Source organism: Oryx dammah, unplaced genomic scaffold, assembly GCF_014754425.2.
Source record: "Oryx dammah isolate SB20612 unplaced genomic scaffold, SCBI_Odam_1.1 HiC_scaffold_14, whole genome shotgun sequence".
Taxonomy (NCBI): domain Eukaryota; kingdom Metazoa; phylum Chordata; class Mammalia; order Artiodactyla; family Bovidae; genus Oryx; species Oryx dammah.
In genome coordinates this window covers 46,056,973-46,078,009 of record NW_024070198.1, presented here as the reverse complement: position 1 = coordinate 46,078,009, position 21,037 = coordinate 46,056,973, and the positions used below count along the sequence as shown (strand labels likewise).

At 51.8% G+C, this 21,037-nt stretch overlaps 1 protein-coding gene across 3 annotated transcripts in view; it reads right to left on the bottom strand.

Moving 5' to 3' along the window:
- Positions 1–2,324: 2,324 nt before the first annotated feature.
- Positions 2,325–21,037, bottom strand: part of PTPRE (protein tyrosine phosphatase receptor type E) — a 179,376-nt gene continuing 160,663 nt past the window's right edge. For all 3 annotated transcript variants that reach the window (XM_040254775.1, XM_040254776.1, XM_040254777.1), the window contains 10 exons: positions 20,507–20,670; positions 17,521–17,656; positions 17,107–17,256; positions 16,669–16,762; positions 15,316–15,392; positions 14,407–14,541; positions 11,036–11,161; positions 9,663–9,829; positions 7,764–7,899; positions 2,325–5,166 (listed from right to left, as the gene is read on the bottom strand). In XM_040254775.1, the coding sequence (XP_040110709.1) occupies positions 5,092–5,166; positions 7,764–7,899; positions 9,663–9,829; positions 11,036–11,161; positions 14,407–14,541; positions 15,316–15,392; positions 16,669–16,762; positions 17,107–17,256; positions 17,521–17,656; positions 20,507–20,670 (1,260 nt within the window). In that variant the 3' untranslated portion in view covers positions 2,325–5,091. The remainder of the gene's footprint in view (positions 5,167–7,763; positions 7,900–9,662; positions 9,830–11,035; positions 11,162–14,406; positions 14,542–15,315; positions 15,393–16,668; positions 16,763–17,106; positions 17,257–17,520; positions 17,657–20,506; positions 20,671–21,037) is intronic.

Sequence of the window (21,037 nt, the reverse complement as noted above, 5' to 3'; positions counted from 1 at the left end):
CAGCCCTACCCTGGTTTCCCGGGCCAGGTTGGCCCCCCGTTTCATGGCCGAGCGTCATGCTGTACTTCCTGGTGGAATAGAGCACAGTGGGAACTAGGTGACCCCCTCTAGGACGAAGCTTTGTCCATCCAGGGTCAGACTGCAGACTGACGAGTCTATACCCTGATGAAGTGTCTGAGAGGAAATGATATTAAAACTCAGTATTTTTATTAAAGGGAGGAAGGGGGAAAGAAAATCATACCAAACAGAGACTGAGTGGCAGAAAGGGGTGGGGCAGAGCCAGCTCTCAGCCTCCTGCCTGCATTTCCACAACTGCCATAGCCAGACAGGAACTCCCTCCACTCTCCCTCCAGCCAGGAGGCCCGCTGGGTTCTGCAGGAACAGACCTGGTATTTGGGGGAGGGGACTCCCCACCACCTAGGCCTTGTCCTCCTTGTCTAGACTCCAGGACAAGGATTTGGTCCAGGCTGCAGAATCAGCAAATGACCGTGCTTGTTGCCAGAGGTTGGCTGCCCTGACACAACCAGATTCTGGGAGTGAACTTGCGGGCAAGTCCCAGGGGTAGGAGCCTGCGGTGAGTTGGCTATAATGTGAATAACAAAGGGTCACTATCCATGTTTTAAACAGAATTACTATAAATGAATTTGGAGAAGGGAATGGCAACCCACTCCAGTATTCTTGCCTGGAGAGTCCTATGTACAGAGGAGTCTGGCAGGCTACAGTCCATGGGGTCACAAAGAGTTGGACATGACCGAGTGACTAACACAAAATAATAAGGCAAAGTCAAATGACTCGATTAGGAAGATGGATAAAAAATACAAATTGGTGATTCAGAGATGAAATACAAATAAATGTGAAAAGATTCTCAACCCACTAGAAGTTAGGGAAATGCAAACTGATCGGAGGCATGGTTTTTTTTCTTTTGCCTCTCATCTTGGCAAGAGCTCAAAAGGCATGGTTAGTGACGGGGACCATCCAGACCGTAGATGGTCTCCAATTACTGGAAAAGCCACAGAGCCTGCTAAAAGGCACGCCCCTAACCTGCACCATCCAATCCCAGCCAGGTGCTGACCTTCCCTGGCCATCGGCTCACCTGCTGGCCCATCCCGAGATCTGTTATCACAGGGGGTGCGTGGGTGCATTTCTATTTGACAATGGGCTTCTCTGAGGCAGACCTGGGGTTTGTTCCCTCTCAACCCCTCACACCCTCCTGAGTCTGTGTACCCCACCAGGTGGTCAAGTCTGTTGGTCCCTGGTTGGCTGTGGGTGCCGGTTCCTGTCCTCATGGACCCTCCTCCAAAACTCCTCCTTGCCCCCCTCCCCGCTGTTGCCTGCCTCCGGCTGCATCTGCGCCTCCCATTCTCCTGCTCTCTCATACTTACGGGGGAAAGAGCCCCCACCACACCGAGAGCAGAAGTGAGCCCCCCCTTATTTAACAGACATGCAGACAGACAGATCCATACGCACATGTTCAGTCATGTCCAACTCTGCAACCCCATGGGCTGCAGGCTGCCAGGCTCCTCTGTCCATAGAGTTCTCCAGGCAAGAATACTGGAGTGGGTTGCCATTCCCTTCTCCAGGGGATCTTCCCAACCCAGGGATCGAACCTGCTTCTCATGTCTCCTGCCTAGGCCAGTGGTGGGAAACCCACAGACCCATAAGGCAAACCCAACAGCTAGAGGGTTCATAGGAGCAAACAGCATTCATTGCAGGTAATTTTTTTCAGATGAAGAGGAATAAAGGTTTTCAGATGATCCATTTTAACAAATATAACAAAGCTTATAAAATTTATTAAATAAATGCAACCAATAATAAAAAGCATATGCTTCAATTTCCACATTAGGCCCAGAATATCTCAAAGAGGGAGCTGGTGTGTGAATTAGGGAAGGTGTGAAACTGAAAAAGAGAGTGATCTGGGATCCCCAGACACAGATGTGGAAAGGAAGGCCTAACAGGAGTCGAGGTTTTAGGAGAAGCAGTGTTGGAAAGGCTTTCTGATCCCACCTGGCAGTGGACGTGGAGCATTCGGTCACCTTCCTTGTATATTCTGAGAAACCACTGTTCAGAGCTTCTGTCTGGACTCTAGGAGGGTCGCCCTCTGTAAGGCGGTTATAATCCAGGCTTCACGAACCACTCAGGGCTTCTGAAGACCAGTGCGTCAGCCATCACATCCACACACGTCTGTGCCACTTCTGAGTAAAATTTTACAAGTCCTAAAATTGTCTACATAAATCCATGCTTACCTCCTAATGAATCTCTTGTCTAGAAGGATTTAAGGCATAGGAATAAGATTAGGAGACTTCACTGAAGAAAGAGACGCAGGCTGGAAGTCAAAGTAAAGATTTATCCTTGCAACAGAATATTTTAGATCTTGCAATTTGCATATACAAATTTAGCAACATTCACTGGCATTGGAATCAGAGCAAGATCAAATGATAAATGGAATAAAACAACAAAAAATGATAGTTGAAACCAGAATACATACATATATTATAAAGATTGCACATAAATTAAACACAACTTAGTTAAACACAACAGAAATATCAGTAATCATACATTTAAAAAAAAGGCATGTCTCCAAATGCTGAAACAGAGGCATCAGGCTCATTTTTAAAAGTTTTAAAAAATACATAAAAATACCTTTTAAAACACTGGTGCGCATTCTTCATTCGTAAAGCACATGGAGAGAAACAGTAAAGGGAGTCACACAGTGACCGATAAAGCAAGGAGATCAGAATTGGTTGTCTTCTGATCGCTATTTGGCATTTGAATGCAACCGCATGCAACAGAGAAACACGTCAAAGGAAAAATGACTTTACCAGCATGGCGCTGTTCAGTTATGTACAACGGACTTTCTTTGACCCAAGGGGAGGAGGTGCCAGCTTTCAGGGCAAGGCAGACAGGATTCGGAGTCCTGGAGCGCCCACCGAGGCTGGAATCAGAGCCACAGGGTGATGGCAGGGGCCCGGAGGCTGGTGACTGAGCCCCCTGGGGAGGCAAGTGCTGCCATGATTGTGGAGGGAGCAGGGTGCTGCACCCCAGGGCCAGTGGCGTTTGCTCTGTTCTCAGAACCACCAGCGTGGAGCCTCAGCAGATGCAGGCAATGGCCCAAAGGGCAGGAGATACACACAAATGGGGTGCTTTGCCGAGGGCACCCCTGAAAAGGTCTACCTTAATCCCACGACACGAGATGCCAGCTAGACCACAAAAAGGCCTGCAGGATGCTCAGTGAAGGCTCCTGAAGTTGGCCCCCATCCAGGCCCTGGGGCGCTGCGATCCCATGTTGCCATCACTGCCAAGAGCAGCTCTGTTTCTAGGCTTCGGTGCTCAACTTTCTCTCTTCCCCTTTAGTCAAAGGAGGACTTCGGGCTCGGGACTTTAACAATGGAAACAAATGGGGCCACCTGGTGCGTCTTGCAAAGCTCCCTCTGTGTTCCTCTTTGACCCAAAAGCTCCATCAGTGCGCCCAGAAGGGAGAGGGCGGCGGTCGGCTGCGTGAGGAGCCCAGGGCTGCTGCTGGTGGCAGCTCTCACAAAGTTGTGCTTTTGTCCGTCCAGCTGGGCTCCTCTGACCTTTGGGTGGGACATGGAGGAGCAGAAGAACCTTGATTACCTGTGGGCCTGTTATTAGGACATCACCCACCCTGGGTTGCACTCGTGCAATCAGTTACCAGTGGAAACATCAAATTAGGTCTTTAGATTCATATCTCTTTTAGAAAGAAAAAATAGTACCCCAAATTGCACATGTTAAATGATTACAGAAAGACAGACCAGATGTCTTTTTTTACATTGTGCTCATCTGCTTAGGCACCTGATGGCCACAAAGAGGTCGCTGCCATTAAATTAAACCTTTCCATGTTCATCCTCTTTTTTTTGCCCCACAAGCCAATCCTGAGTGGCAATGAGATCATTATTATCCAGTGTCAGAAGTCTCAATAGGAACCATTCAAAAAGAAGTTAGTCTTTAGAGTAAGGATTTCTCTTTCTTTCCTTTTATTAAATATTAAGGAGTGGGACTTAAAAAAAACTGTATAAATCTATATTTTAAGATTTTTTTTCTTACAAACCGTCTTAACTTCTACAAGAGATTTTTAAAAATACCAAAACGCTTCTTCTCAGAAAGTTTAAAGCATAATTGCTTGTGGTTGCCCGTCTGTTTCTCCCAGGCAGGAGCTCCTGGCTTCTCTGTGCATGTCAGATGCGCTATCTGACCTTTTGGAATGGGAAGTGATTTTTTATTGTGCCTCGAGGTATAGCTCACGACTAGCAGGGCAGAATGGTGGAGTGCAGGTGGGGGACACAGGAGTGAGAAGGGCAGTGGGTGTGATTCTCAGAGGGTCTTCTGAGTCAACCACCCAGACAGATGGAGAGCAAGCGGCGCCAGGGGAGTGACGCTCTGAGAGCTGGTTTGCTGGACCCTCGCCACTGGGCCACTGGCCTTCACATCTCTTTTGTCTCAACAAGATGTCACAACACAGTCTTGATAAATGCATTTTTAAGGATCACTACATAGCCACCGATTACTCCAGTGTGTTTTAGACCTGGACTCAGGTTGAAAAGTCTTCTTTGATCTTTAAAAGGTAAAGGAAAACTACATGGACTGAGGCTGAAGCCTATAGGACTCCTTGTTTACCATATCTTCACGGGAAGTTTGCCTTCAAAAACCTGCCAATGCGCAGGACTGTGAAATCAATATCAGGAAATTTTCCACTAATTTCTGAGTCCTCGATTGTTTCCTAATGAAGTTGTGGTTAGTACCTTGCATAAATACACACTTGGCATATTAAATCTTTAGAGGCGCTGACTGTGTGAAGTTAAGTGACATGAATCTAATGAAAAATTAAAATATTTTTTTACTGATATTAGCAGAAATATATATTTTATGGGATATTATTTGACCTTAATACATTATTCCAGTTTTTAAAGGGCGTATTTAAGATTTAATAACTTTACAGCAGGTGGCCTTTAAAGCATAACAAAATATATACAAAGAAATTACAAAGGATATTAATGTCAACTATGAAATAAATTAACATGATTTTTACAAAATATACTGACCATTAAATTAAAAAATATTTTAAGGCAGGAATTTTCATTTGAAATTAGCATAATCAGAAAATATATCAATAAAATCTTGTACCACTTTGTAGCAGAATTCATACTGTTCCTGAAAAAGAAAACCAAGAACATATTAAAATAATATTAAAGATATATTTAATTAATTTAATTCAAAGAAACACTAGAGAGAAGACATAAAAAAGTCTGACCAGTTATTAAAATAATGTATATCCTAATGCATATAAACTTCTGTTACACAATTTAGTTTCTAGGTACATGTTTCCAAATCTATTTTTCTACATAGAAAATGTCAGTGTTTCAACTCAGTGTATTTTGGACTCACTCTCTGAGTGAGAGATCTCTAGTTTTCATATTTAAACTAAAAACCACTACTTTGGAATGAAAAAATAATAGCAAACCTAACATCAAACTTCATAATGCAAAGAAAATAATCTATAAAAGTTAAATACGATGGAAATATAGATTATTTTTAAACCTAAATTTACACTACAAAAGGGCATTGCTTTATATCAACTTTACTAAAATTCAAAAGAATGATGCCTTGCATCTGTGGGTGCGTGCACGCTCAGTTGTGTCCGATTCTTTGTGAATACACAGACTGCAGCCTGTCAGGCTCCTCTGTCCACAGAATTTTCCAGGCAAGAATACTGGAGTGGGTCACCACTTCCTACTCCAGGGGATCTTCCCAACCCGAGGACTGAACCCCCATCTCTTGTGTCTCCTACACTGGCAGCAGATTCTTTGCCACTGGGCCACCTGGGAAGGCCCCTCCACACATCTGCGTGAGGCTCTTATCAGCACACTTGGACCTCGCCTGACCTCTGACCTTCCAGCAGCTCTTGGAGGTTGCGAGACTAGAGCCAGGTGATGGGTTAATGGGGGACCAGTGAGCAGGGCGTGTGACACCACCAGTAACGAGCACTGCAAAGAAGAAATGAGGACTTCACTGGTGCTCCAGTGGGTAAGCCTCAAAGCTTCCAGTGCAGGGAGTGCGTGTTCGATCCCTGGTTGGGGAACTAAGATCCCACCTGCTGGGCTATGCGGCCAAAGGGCGGGGGGAAGAAGAAATGAAACAGATGGGGAAAATGGCAATGCCTGAACTTTCTTGGAGAGCCTACCATGAGTCTAGGAAAACCATGAGCACAACAGTAAGCAGATATGGGGGTGGACTCCAGTGGTTTGAGGAACAACAGACGGCAGCTACCCTTGCAGACCCTGGTCACTTGCTGGCCCAGTTAATATGGGAGCTAGGGAAGCGGGGGGCCCAAGGGAGGCTCCTAGCTCCCTTCTCTTCTTTCCCAGCACCTTGGGTTCAGCCTCTTACCTAAATTCACATTGAGCAAGAATGGACCGGCCTTTGGGTTGGAAGAGGCCAAACATTAGCCCGTCTAGCCCTTCTGGGGTCTCGGTCCAGCCAGCATAGGACAGAGCTGTGCTTTGCAGGGAAAGAAAGACGCAGCCAAAAGCTGCTGTCCTGTGGTTGCAGGGGCGTTGGGAGAGTCAAGAGTCACTACAGGGTCCTCCCTTCCAGCTACTAAGATCCCACCCGGTCACCCAGCCCTTGGAAGGAAAGAGAAAGTGCCTGCGTTAGGACTGAGGGAGCACAGAGAACCAGTGGGCTGTGCCAGGGGCCTGGGAGGGCAAGTCCTAAGATAGGAAGCCTTGGAGAAAACTCCAATACGTTGGCCACCTGATGCAAAGAACTGACTCATTGGAAAAGACCCTAATGCTGGGAAAGATGGAAGGCAGGAGGAGGAGAAGGGGACGACAGAGGGTGAGATGGTTGGATGGCATCACCGACTCAATGGACATGAGTTTGAGCAAGCTCCGGGAGTTGGTGATGGACTGGGAGGCCTGCACTGGGAGGCCTAGCGTGCTGCAGTCCATGGGGTTGCAAAGAGTCAGACACGACTGAGCAACTGAACTGAACTGGAACTGAACTGAGGAAAATAAATACGTCTCTGGAGAAGGGCATGGCAACCCGCCCCAGTGTTCTTGCCTGGAGGATCCCACGGACAGAAGAGCCTGGTGGGCCACAGTCCATGGGGGGTCTCAAAGAGTCAGACATGACAAACACTTTCACTTTTCTTGAGAAAAGCAATGGGTTATAACAGTCTTGAAAACTGAACTTGCTGTTGGAGGGCAATCACCAAATTTGGTAGGGAGGCATCTCTTCTGAAAACCAGAAAGATGGGTTTTCATCATGGAATGTTGCCCAACTGCACTCTGCATGGATTCCTTAAGCCCCCTGGGCAGCGTCTGGAGGCTGAGTGAAACCCAGCCAAGGACAAGAGTCCACATGACCCGTGGAAGGCAGAAGATGGCAAGAATCAGGACTGTAAATGTCACCGCCGCGTGTGAACGTCTACATCTGTAAGCGTAGACTGAAATCTGCAGGAACAGTTCGCTGACATGCAGCTGGGCTTCTGTCCAACGGGTCTTATCATTGAAAGCCAGGGCAGTGCCCCTCCTCTCACATCTGCCCAGGGGACAGACCCCACCCCGATGCAAGAGAGGAAGGGAGTCTGTGAAGCTTCTGTATGCTGTATGCTGTCTGGGACTTTCAGCTCTCTGTCCTGAAAACGTAGCCTCCCTCCTTCCTTCCCGGTGGACTTGAACTTCAGTGCAACATACATCAAACGCAACATGAGACAATTCTCAACTCTTCTGGAAGCTGTTTCTTACCAGGGTTTGCACCATGTGTGGCCTCTGAAGTCGTAAACTCTTCACAGCTTGGAATACGTCTAAAAGCCCCTCAGCCTTGACCCGTTCCAGAATGTTGCTGAGTGCTATGAAAGTCCCCGTCCGCCCAGCTCCAGCACTGCAGAGAGAACACGGAGTAAGACACCGAATCTCACCCGCGGGCATGAGAAACCCACAGCCTCCACCAGGCCCTGCACGCCAGCGCTGGAATGACCGGAGCTTGGCTCTTTAACAACCATTTAATATGTAGCTTGGCTCTGGACAGAGAGTCAGCAAACACAGAAGTCCTCAAGAATGTGCCTAAATGTAACATGAGTCAGACCAGAACCAGTGACGAGTTTTCAAGCTGGTGGACCCATTTCTCTTCCTCCTTGTTGGGGGACTCTCAGAGGATGGCCCCTGGGCTGGCAGCAGCTACATCACCTGGAAACTTCTTAGGAGCAAAACCCCTCCCTGTTCAGGCGTAGGGAGCTGCAATCCTGGCCGACCCCCCACGTGTGCAGGGACCATCTTCCGAGATGGGAGGTGTGCAGGTGGATGGAAGGGTTACTTGGACAAAGGACAGCCCCTGGCAGCAAGGGTCAGAGAACTGACCCTTCCCGACAGTGAAGGTCTGCATCTGCTCTGCTTAACAGATAAACCCTGCAGAAGCAGCTTGGGAGAGAGAGCGCAGGCCTACGCAGGCAGGCTTGGCTGGCCTCTTCCACGGAGCCCTCGGTGGACGCGGGGTTCCCACGGGGGCCCCAAATCCCGACTGGGTTTCGCTCAGCTTTGTTGGCATCCCTGGTGCCCGACACCCATAACGTTCCAACTGGGTTTGTGGAGGCGGAACAAGAAGGAACCCAGTTCTCATTTATTCTAAAGGACATCTACAAAGGCACCAGGGACTGAAAACCTAGGCGTGTGCACCCCCTGCTGGCCGTGCCCAAAGGGCACATCTCTGGGTCCAAGGTCAGGAAAGCGGCCAGACCAATCCACCAGGTTAAGCCGGGCTTTGCTGACACGAGGGGTAAGCGGGTTGGGGCGAATGGCAGTCAAAAATGGGAGCCACGTGTAGACAAAGGTACAGAAGTGCAGTCTTAGAAGCAAATCAGATCCCACCAAGATTACACACCCCGAGCTTCCCCAAGTCAGACTCCACCTCAAGATCAGACACCCCAAGCTGCCACAAATCAACCCCACCCCAAGATCAGACGCCCCAAGCTTCCACAAATCAACCCCACCCCAAGATCAGACGCCCCAAGCTCTCACAGGAAGAGTTTTACAAGGGTGGTCAAGGTCCCTGCCAGCAGAGGGTACTGGCCCAGAAGGAAGGAGAGCTGGCATGTCTCCACAGGATTCACCCTCTGCCTCGTAAAGCTGTATCAAGGTTCTTGCTGGGAGGGGGGCGGTGTCCTGCTGTGTCCAGGTGGCCCCTGGTGGGTCCCTCTGCTCACGGAGGGGTGGGGGGCTTGGGAGCCAGGCTGAGTGGTGGGCTGGGGCTGCGGACCCTCTGTTATGGACCCTAGCCTAGACATCCCTGAGTAGTTCAAGAAAAGCTTCCTGCTGTGCCGGGTGGGCGTGCCAGCCAGAGCCACACCAGTCTTTCAAGATGAAGATAACTCAAGTTCAGGGTTTGTCTGAGCTGTGCTTGGAAATGTGTCTTTTTTTTTTTTTTTTTTTTGACGACTTAAAAAGCACAAAGAAATGTGTCTGAGTCGCTTCCTGACTCCTTCTCACCAAATGCTCCTGCAAGTCTAGGAAGATATTTATGCGTTTGTGTTAAGTCTGGGAGCGGGGGAGGTGAAGAAGGTGGTCCAGGGAGGTGGTGCTGAGGGAAGCACTGGACTGGGCGTGGTCCGCGTCGGGCCCACCGGGAGGGGCCGCCCCAGGGCCACTTGCCTGCAGTGCACGGTGATGGGGTGGTTGCCAGTCTGCTGCTGCTGCTTCTGCACGGCTGCGATGAGGTCGATCATGCCTTTGCCCTCGGCCGGGATCCCAATCTCGGGCCAGCCGTGGAAGTGGAACTGCCGCACCACCCGCATCTGCTCCTCTGGCCGGGCCAGGGGCTGCGGGGCGGGAAGAGCGTCTCAGGGCTGCACGGTCACAGCCACCCGGCCGCCCTCCCAACCCCGCCCAGGGGGGATTCGGGCCACAGTCTCAGGCAGCCCTTGGAGTTCTCATCTGGCTGGCCTCCCAGATGCTGGCTGCTCGTAGGCTGTGGTCACCCTAAAGCAGAAGGCCAGCGGTGCTTCCTTCTGGGTGGGGGTCACGCCAGTCAAAGGATGCTCCCCGGAGCCTCCAGGGCCTGCCAGACCCTGTTATGGGATCCTGGGCAGTTTTGCTTGAGATGGCAAGAATCATCCCTGTTTTGGAAGAAGCCTCACTTCCCTGATAGCTCAGTTAAGAATCCTCCTGCAACGCAGGAGACCCCAATTCAATTCCTGGGTTGGGAAGACCCTCTGGAGAAAGGATAGCTCCCCACTCCAGTATTCTTGAACTTCCCTTGTGGTTCAGCTGATAAAGAATCTGCCTGCAATGTGAGAGACCTGGGTTCGACTCCTGGATTGGGAAGATCCCCAAGAGAAGGGCATAGGCTACCCACTCCAGTATTCTGGCCTGGAGAATTCCACGGAATGTATAGTCCATGGGGTCGCAAAGAGTTGGACCCGACTGGGTGACTTTGACTTTCAGGACCCACCATGTCTCTTCAAGGCTGGGGGTGAGCAGTTTCACAGTGTAGGGGCCCTGGGTCTTTCTGCGACACACGTGGAGGAGTCCAAGTCTTTGGGCAAAGCTGGGTTTCTCTGTACTGACCGTCTTGAGCTCGGAATCAGATCCCATAGGTAGGTCATTTTACCCATGGTTGACACACAGGGAGAGTTCCCAAGACCTGGCTGGTGGGGGGGTTGGTGGGAGGCTCTGAGAAGGGGTCTGGCAGAGAAGCCCGGGAGGCCTCTGTGGCGTCACCCATTCATTCCTCCTGCTCTCTGACCCACGGTCGTTTCTCCCAGGGACTGAGCAGCGGAGTCGGCTACTTGGCCCCACCATCCCTGGGCTCCAGCAAGGAGCTGGGGGACGATCACGGAGGTGAAATCTTATGGGAGATCAGCCACTTGGTAACATGGCTGCCGACTGCCCACACTGACCACTGGCACGAACGTGGGGATCTGGAAAAGTCTGAGGGACAGGGCATTCTGGCACAAAGACAGAGCCCATACGATGGCTGCAGGGTGTTCTGTCCACAAGAGACTAAAGGTCTCCGGCAACAATACCTGATTGAAGGTGACCAGGAAGTCTCGTATACTGATGGCTTCAGAAAGGGTATCGCTCTTTATTTCGATCGTTATTTCTCCGTGAGTCACTGAGCCCTCTGTTGGCCAATACTGGTAGCATTTATCCTGGGGGATAAAATAAAAATGTTTTAAGTCTCGTAATAAAGAATTTGCTGCCAGCAGTTTTAACAATAGGATGCAGGCGTGCTGTCAAACCATTTAATGTATTTCATCTGAACAGGAAAGTAACACATGAACATAAATATGAATGCTACTGCCTGCTGACCAAGGGAACAAAAGCAGACAGTCCAGGAGCAGACATGCATGTGTCTGCAGGACAGATACAGAACAGAAATGACAGCACACAGAGGAGGGGCCAGTCAGTAACTGGAGCTGGAGAATCAGCTCTCTGTACAGGAGAAGTGAGCTGGATCCCTAATTCACCTGCCTGGCTCACCTGCCTGGACTGATATGAATGCCCCAGCCCCTCCTGGAGTTGGGCAGTGTGCAACCTGCACAACTGTATATGGCGACTTGAAGTTTAATAAAGACAAACCAAGACAGGGTAAGACTTGAAGTCAAAAATAAAACTGTGAATGTCTTAGAAAAAATATCTTTTCATTTGGGAGTACAGGTTTACCAAACAAGAACCCCAAAGAGCTAACCAACCATGACAAAGAAGATCTCAACATCAGATTATATTAAAATTAACCCTATGTCATCAACAAACATTTTGTTGTTGCTTAGTCGCTAAGTTGTATCTGACTCTTTTGCGACCCCATGGACTGTAGCCCACCAGGCTCCTGTGTCCATAGGATTTTCCAGGCAAGAATACTGGAGTGGCTTGCCATTTCCTCCTCCCAGCGAATCTTCCCCACTCAGGGATCAAACCAGCATCTTCTCCATTGGCAGGCAGATTCTTTACCACTGAACCACTTGGGGAACTCCAACAGACATTGAGAGAATAAAAAGACAAGGCATCAACTGAGATGAGATACTTGCAATAATTAAAAGCAACAAGGAATCAGTACCAGGAATATATATAGAAATCCTCCAAATCAACAAGAAAAGTGCAAACAATCCACAAGAAGAATGAGTGAAAAGCATGAACAAGCACTTTGCACAAGAGGAAACATGTCATCCTCTATAAATCCACAAAGTGATGCCTGACCTCAGAGGGACCAGGAAGATGCAAATCAAGGCCACAAAGAGATGATATTTATGCCTATTTAATTAACAAAAATGAGGATGCCAGACAATCCTGGGGATGTAGATGAATGACGTTCATCCAGGGTCTGCTTTGAAAACCATAACTACTTTGGAAAGTCGTTAGGAACTGCCCTGCCAATTCGAACGTTCACACACTCTCCAACGTGGCATTTCTGTCTCTGAACCGTACAATTCCGCATGCATCATGAGACGCATACAAGAAAGTAACCACAGCACTGTTTGGAAAACAACAAAATGAAATCAACCCAAATGCCCAAGACGGAAGGAGGGGCAAGTCAGTGGGGCATAAGGAAATGATGACGAATGAGCCACAGTAACAGGCAGCAACACAGCAAAAGGTCGAACGCCTATCTTCAAGTGCAAAAGGCAAGTCTTGGAAGACTGTATACCTTGTGTGAAAGCCACTCAGTTATGTCTGACTCCTTGTGACCCATGGACTGTACAGTCTGTAGACTTCTCCAGGCCAGAATATTGGAGTGGGTAGCCGTTCCCTTCTCCAGGGGATCTTCCCAACCCAGGGATCGAACCCAGGTCTCCTGCATTGCAGGTGGATTCTTTATCGGCTGAGCCACCAGGGAAGCCCCTTTGTATACCTTAATGGTGCCCTCTCATATGAAATTGAAAAGCACACAGAACTTAACAGTAGCTTCTTTAGGAATATATATACTCGATAAAAAAAGATTTCTTAAAAAGCTAAGAAAACATTCACTAGGATGGCTTAATGAAAAAGATAATTATAAGTGTTGATGAGGATGGGGAGAAACTAAAACACTTGTACATTACTGGTGGGGCAGCTGCTTGAAACGAGTTTGCAATATAGCTATGACAGGCCCCAGCAGTTCCAGCCCTAAGCATCTCCCTAACAGAAATAAAAATATGTGTCCACATAAAAACTTGTCCATGAATGTTCAAAACAGCATTTGTAACAGCCCAAAGTGAAACAATCCAGATATCCAAACACTAATGAAGGAAAACACAGAATTTAGGGCCATACTATTAAAAAATAGAGTGAGGAACCGATTCATGAATGAGCCTTATAAACACACTAAGTGAAAGTGCTCAATCACAAAAAAAAGGTGACACGATTCCATTTATATGAAATGCCCAGATGAGGCAACTTCATAGTCAGAAAGTAACTAACCTGTGGTTGCAGGGATTGTGAGGAGGGAGTAGGTGGTGATCATTCATGGGTATGGGGTTTCTTTTCAGGCGATGAAAATGATCTGGAATTAGTGATGTTGTACAACTCTGTGAATATACTAAAACCCACTGAACCGTACCTTTTAGAAAGAGGAATTGCATGATATGTGTGTTATATCCCAATAAAACTGTTTTTAAAAAGCAAAGAAGTCAAACCCCAGAAATTCAGGGTAGTGGATACCTCTTGGGAGAACACCTAGGTAAGTATATGTTATCAGCAAAAGTTTGGTTTTTCAATTGGATGATGGGCTCAAAAGTGTTTATGATGCTATTAAATAAAAATAAGAAGATTATGTGCCTCTAGATGGATCTCTGGGAGAAAAGAAATATTTAACCCATTCACTTCTACCAGGACTATATTAATTAGGCACACATTTCAATACCTCCGTCTTTTGTCCCAAGAAAAGTAAATAAAGGTCTTTTCCTTCAACAGGTTGTGATCAAATATGTATTTGTGGCAAACACAAAATGGCAGAAATTCAAGGCAGGTTAAAGGTGGCTCAGACGGTAAAGTGTCTGCCTACGATGCAGGAGACCAGGGTTCTATCCCCGGGTCAGGAAGATCCCCTGGAGAAGGAAATGACACCCCACTGCAGTACTCTTGCTTGGAAAGTCCCATGGACAGAGGAACCCGGTAGGCTACAGTCCATGGGGTCGCAAAGAGTCGGACACGCCTGAGCGACTTCACTTTAAATAAAATGTAGGTAAGAACAACAGCCAGTGGGTAGTTACAATGAACTGGAGTGGTGGGCGGGGAGGGGAGGGGCAGTTGAAATAAAACCGTTTGCATTTGCAGCCTCTCTCTCTCCTCAGTAGTTGTGGCCTGGCCTCACAGCTGATGGCAGGTGAGCTGTTCCCAAGGGACAGGCAGTCCATCGGGTGGGCCGCACCTGGTGGGTGTGAGCAGCCCTGGAGGCCGCTGGGGCAGGGGGCGGGCTGACCTGCTCTCTCTCCTGCACCTCGGTCAGCATCACGATCGTGTGGCACTTCCACTCCCAGACCATCCTCCAGAAGTCCTCCACGGTGTGCGCCAGGGGCCCCTGGGTGGCGATGAAGTAGTCCTTCTGCCGGTAGCCCTTCAAATGGGAGCAGAGGTTCAAGTCTGGCTTCCCCCCACCGCTCTCCCATGCTGGGACACGTGGCTTCAGGACAGCCCAGGGCTGCAGGAGGGACGGCATTCAGGCTTCCGGGGCCTGAGCCAAGCCCTAGATGGCACGCGCCCAGAAAACAGGTCAAGGGGCCCCTTCACCTCTGTACCATGGAACAGGACCCTTGCTTGGACTGGCTTCAATTCTATTAAGAATGCGTCTGTACGTGTCACAGCTAACAGCATCAAGGCAGGGCAGAGAGGGTGCAGAGTTAGAGGAAGTGAGTTAATTCCCCGGTCCTGGCTTGGGGCCTGCGTGACCCCCTCCAGCACAGCGTTCTCCCGTCCGTAAATCAGAATCCACACACGGACTGGAGGGCAACACTGTCTCCCGCCCATTCAGCTCTGCTCTGCACAAGGCAGCCTGTGACGGGGCCTGAACCAGACTGTGCTCGCAGGACAGAAAGCCCAGGGACAGAGGGCTAGAGTTTAACAGCGAAGCAAGAGAGAAGTTACGATGCGTTAAAGGCAGGATGGAAAAGCAGCCAATTATTTAAAAGTGCACGTACATCCTCTATGTCAAAGTTCCTTATTCATTTTTTTTTTTCCCAGCAAGTGTTTGCTAATGAACTGGTCTGGCTTTCTGGGGGCATGTCCACCCTTTCCGATTGTGAAAGCAAGTAGGTGAAGAGACTGTGATCACAGGGAAAGGGAGCTACCATCCCCACCAGGCACGCAGGCTCGGCGGGGGCCCAGCACTTACGTCTATAAAGGACGCGTTGATGTAGTCCGTGTACTCCTGGCCCCTCTTCATGGAGAGAATCACTCGGTTGAAGTCGTCTGTAAAGCAGTGCATCCCGTGGGTCAGAAGCGACCCCATCCTGCCTGGCAAACTTGAACTCGCTGTTAGGAGCTTCTGAGACAAAGCTTATGGATAAAATCACTAACTACAGTCAACCCCTTGGAAGGTTTCCTTCCTAAACTAGGTTCCTTCAAGTAGCCAGGGGAAGCTGTGTTTTGTGAGGAAAGTTCTCAAATAACTGACTCATTGTCTAAATTGAGGCGCTGGGCTGTACTTAGTCGCTCAGTCGTGTCTGACTCTTTGAAACCCCGTGGACTGTAGCCCGCCAGGCTCCACTGTCCTTGGGGATTCTCCAGGCAAGAATACTGGAGCAGGCAGCCTATTCCTTTTCCAGGGGATCCTCCCGATCAAGGAATCGAACCTGGGTCTCCTGCATGGCAGGAAGATTCTTTACCAGCTGAGTTCCCAGGGAAGCCTAAATTGAAGCCATTCATACCAAAACGTAAGCATTAAAGTAAATTTAAGGTGTCAAAGGAGTGTGGCCAGCCAGGCAACGTGGCATAGCCTGCCGGAGGCATCACAGCCCCAGAGCCTCCGGGGTCTGAGGCTGGAGAGGGCTTGCCCAGCCCCACGCGCTGCTAGCTTGGGCAGGTCCACGTGAGGGCCTGCTGCTGCATGAGCTGGAGTCCAGGAGGGGATGCAGAGGGGAGGTCTGGGTGAGCCCTTCCGCCTCCCCTCCAGGCGGGCGCCTCCCCTTCCCTGGGAGTTCCTCCAATGCCTCTGCTCCCACCAGGCCTGTAGGCTTTCTGCCCCCCTAGACCTCAGGCCACCCAGTGCCTGATGCCTCCCTTGCCCACGGTGTGCCAGCCCCAAGGCTGCTCCCTGGAAGGTCTCAGCTGAGTTCCCTTCGGGTCTGGCTGCATAGCACGGGCCAGGACTCCACTCCGTGTACAGCAGGGTGTCGTGCCTCTGCCCAGGCTTGGGGGAGGATGGGATGGCATCTCATAGAATCAGGAGGCACCACGTCAGGCCCAAAGCTCATCTCTCCACTTCCAGGAAGTCCCCTCCCTCTCCCGCCTCCAAGTCCGGGTCACAAGCTGCCCACCTGACACCCGCGGGACAGCCTAGGTCACTCACATCTTCACAGGCGGGCGTTCTCTTCCCCACACTTGACAGAGCTCCCCGAGGGCACCCCGCCCCGGACCCCTGGTTTACAGGAGCGGATGGTCAACGACCTTCCAGTGACTGAAGCCCCAGGGTACCCGCCCAACGGTGCCTGCCGCGAGGGCCTACCCTCCGCGGGCAGCCCCTTACATGGAATGATCTGGATGACCCTGGCCTTCTTCATGTTCGCGGGCAGGTTGCCTGTCCTCATGTTCTCCTTCATGATGCGGACGTTTGTCAGTTTCTGCAGCCAAGAGAGACACAGCCGCGCAGTTAAAACCCTGACGTTCCTGAGAGACTGCTCAGCCTTCTAACCCCACTGCCATCAAGGACACCCGCTCAGAGGAAACACCTGTCTCCATCTCCAGACATGGCCCAAGTCTTGGGAGATAAAATGTGCACGTACGATATTCCCCCCACCACCACCGACATGGCTGCAGAGCTCTGAGAGTCCCTGTTGTTCTTCCCTTGAAAGTCACGGGCAGGACGGACCCCCTTGCTTTTCCGGGAGTTCCTAAGGGAGGAAGCAGCTGCAAGCAGCCTCGCGTGAACGGGGCCGGTCCTCCTGGAGGGCAGGTCGGCGCTTACCCTGAACTCCTCCTCCAGCCCGATCTTGTCGAAGTGGGCGGTGGGGCCTTGCAGCGCCTGCAGGTGCTTCTCCAGGGAGGACACGTCCAGCTCGGTGTCCCCGTAGAGGTAGTGCTCCAGTAAGGCTTGGTAGATGAACGTGTATTGCATCTGCGGGGAGAGCCAGACGGGCTCCAAGGGGGGGCCCTGGAGTAGAGGGGCCCTTCTCTTTGTGCAGAGGGGAAGGGGTTGTGGGGAACATCAGATTAAGGGCTCTCTGTAGTGACCATCTATGGCCTTGGCGAGGGCCGGGGTGACACGGTCCCGGCCAGGCACTGCTCTGCGTGCACCTGACTCGCGTCCCGGGGCGTCGGGATTTGCTGAGCCGAGCTCACACCAGCACAGGTGGATGGGCCACAGGAGGGCACGACTCACGTCTGTCTGAACCATCTGAGGCCGCTGATTGCGGATTCTGGACACGAAGTCAAAGACGTCCACCTTCTGCTCCGCATCCATCATATCCATCATGGCGTTGATCACTATGAAGGTGCCCGTCCGGCCCACGCCCGCACTTGGGAGAGAGAGGAAGAGGCCACGTCGTGAGTCCCCTGTCCCCACTGCGATGACAGGACCTTGGAACACGCCTGCTGTCCGAACCGGAGGGCACGCCACCCTCAATGAAGCCGAACCTCTTCACAGCGCACACACTTCCCTCCGTTAATAAAGACAAATCCAGGTAAGGCCACCAGAGGGCACCAAATCTCAGGGACAAGATCTCAAATTTCCTTCAAGGGCCAGGGAGCTCTCACTGCGGTCCTGTCTGACTCTGAGACCCTAGAGACTGTAGCCCGCCAAGCTCCTCTGTCCGTGGGATTCTCCAGGCAGAAACCCTGGAGAGGGTTGCCATTTCCTCTTTCCTCTTCCAGGGGATCTTCCCAACCCAGGGATCGAACCCGCGTCTCCTGCAGGCCCTGCAACTGCAGGTGGACTGGAGAGTACTAACAGGCTTATGGAAAAGGGCCGCTTTCTAAGCTTTGTGTGAATTGTGCTGGTAATTTTTCTTCTATTACCGAATGCTGTCTCCTCATTATCACTTGTGCAACTGGATTTTTTTTTTTTATTGTCATGCTTGATATGTTTTTCCAGGTTCTTCATAAGAAAGACTCCAGGCCAGGTCTGTTGGCCTTGGAGCCAAGGTCATGGAAATTGGGGCACCAGCTGACTCTATCTGGGATCCTAGCCCTGAACCCCAGGCTGGCTGGGGCCAGCTGGTGCTCAGGGGCTCCACCAAGAGGTATCCTTCCTTGGGAAGCTGCCCAATGCCACTCCTGAGCTGGGTCTCCTTTCTCCCCAGTGGTCTCCCCACAGCGGTCTCTGCACATCTTCCCACCTCCACCCTACCTGTCCACCTAGATTCCCTCCAACCAATGCAGGCTGCCCGTATGTGTCTCCCCAACACCCAGGACTCAGCAGGTAGACAAACAAACTCAGCCAACATCCATGGGACCAGAAAATCCCTAATGGTCCAGACCACAACTGCACGCAGCAGCCAAGGGTGCAGGATCACTAGGTTGAACTAGGCTTGCCCCCAGCACTCCAACCCGCTGCAGCATTAGCCTCTTTTTGAAAAAGAAAGCCATCTTTTAAACAGAAGGTTCACAGCTTAAGGAATGAAGCCCCCTCACCATGTTCCTCTTTTGAGGGGAGGATGGCACCACACTTTCCACTAGACTCCAAAATGGCAATAGACAGGCAGTGAAGACCTGCCTGCTTGGAGACTCCCTGTTCATCATGGGGAGGGGAGAGCGGATGAGACATGAGGGGCTCCTTCAGGAGTCTTAGTTCTTTACAAACAAAGAAGGAGACGATCGTCAGGTGCAGAGCCAGGTCAAGACAGCCCACCCAGCAGGTGCGTGGAAGGGGCCAGGACGTAGCTGACTTCGGGCTGCAAGAGGCTCATGCCCTGGGAGGGGGGAGCAGGGGACTTCAGCAGTGAAAGGAGCCAGGCTGATTCCACTAGGAGAAGCCCCAGGCCAGGCGGTCTTCCCCTTCTGGACTCTGGATGCTGGTGTGGAGCTCAGAGCCACAGCGAGAGACCTCTCCCTGTGGTTTCATCAGGGACTGAGTGGCAGTTTTTTTAAGGGATTGGGGGGGGGGGTGGTTGTTGAGGGTGAGGAGTGAGTGGCAGAGCACAGAAGGAAATGGCTAAGCCCCCAGCCCCAGGCCGTACACACTCTGGAGCCCAAGGAGACCCAAGTGAAGGTATATTTGGAGGGATGAGGCCGTCAAGTCCGCTCCCTCCTGAGGACTGGGGTCTGCCAGCCCGTGAGAGCCTCTTCCGCGATGCTGGCGGGCTTGAACTCCTGGTGGGAGCCTCTGCTCCCAGGCATCGCCTGGACCACTCATCTGCCCGCACGGGACTCAGCTCGATGGGGATGCACAGACCAGAGAAAAGGGCATCCCGTCCCCGCACAGAAAAACCCGCTGGCGAAGCAGGACACAGAGGAGTCAGGAGCTGCGGTGGCAACTGCAGCCACGCACTCCCCCGGAAAGAGCGCTTCTGTGCCAGGCGGAGGCTGGGGCTCTCGGCCACAGACAGCAGCGAAGGGTGGAAGCCAAGACGAAGGGCAAAGGACCTGCCCCAGCACCGCGGCGAGCGGGGAGGCGGGCAAGGGAGGGGCCAGGCGCGGAGGGTCCACTAGCACCAGAGAATCTAGAGGCATTAGAACAAAACGGAGCTGAACCGCTCCCTGCAGCCAGCTGACATGCTGCTGACCGGTGTCCCCTCTAGCTGGGGCCACCGCGGGTCCGCACCTCGGAGGGGTTTCCCTGTGCAGGGACTCAGGCCAGTGGCCTGCCCTTCCGGCTGGAGGACGGACGGTCCTGCTCACCGGCTGTCACTCTCCACTGGACACGGGGTTTCCGGCTGTTACAGGCGGGGTCGTTCTGAGTATCATGGCCCGGCCAGGGACAAGAGGCACCTGCCCTCCAGGGACACAGGCGCTCTAAATCTGCCACGAAGGTGTTCAGTGGAAGCAACACACCAACTCTGGCTTTCAGGAAGTCTGAGCAAGAACGGGGGGCTGCCCCCTTGAGAGGGCCAGGTGGGGCTGGACCACGCCCCAGACTCTGCAAAGCCAGGGGCTCAGAGGAGCGTGCAGTGCCGGGTCACAAGGCGCTTGTCTGCTTTTGATACTAAGGCTCCCCGACAGGTGGTACTGACGAAGGGCTCTGCCTCCCCGGATGAAGGGCATCCCTCCAGCTCTCGCCCTGAGGGATTCTCTGAGCTGCGTCCGGTATCTGGGAGGTACTTTCAGGTCACCCCAGCCGCCCCTCTGCCCACCCTGATGTCCACCCACTGGTCATTTTCCCACTGGAGACTGTATCCTTCCTGGGCTGCCTGGCCCCGCCCCACACGCACCTGCAGTGGACCACGATGGGCCCGGCGTGAGCAGGGTTGAGCGTCCTCACTTTCTTCAGGAACTTGAGCATGCCGATGGGGGTGAAAGGCACCCCGAAGTCGGGCCAGCTGGTGAAGTGCAGCTGGCAGACCAGCCGAGGCGCTTTGCAGCCATCAGGGAGTTGCTGTGGGGACACGCGGAGATGTGAGCGGGCAGGACGGCCCCTGCCCCCTCCCCACCCCTAGCATCATGGCTCCAGGACACTTGCTCGAGGTCCCCCTCTGCCGTCCAGGCGTGAGCAGCCGTGGGGACTCGTGCAGACAGGGGCCCATCAGTGAAGACTGGACGCCCGGGAGTGAGAGACCCTGATGCTTACTGGAGCCCATAGCAGTGGGAACAGCAGAGCAGGGCCCACGGTCACCCAGGCCAGGACCAGGCTGGGCCAGGCCCCAGCAGCCAGGCAATTCCCTGCAGCTGGCCCTAGAGCTCACAGGCCCGTCGGCCAGCAGGCTGGCTGCGTTCCAGTTTGCCGCGACTGTATGTTGCCGTGT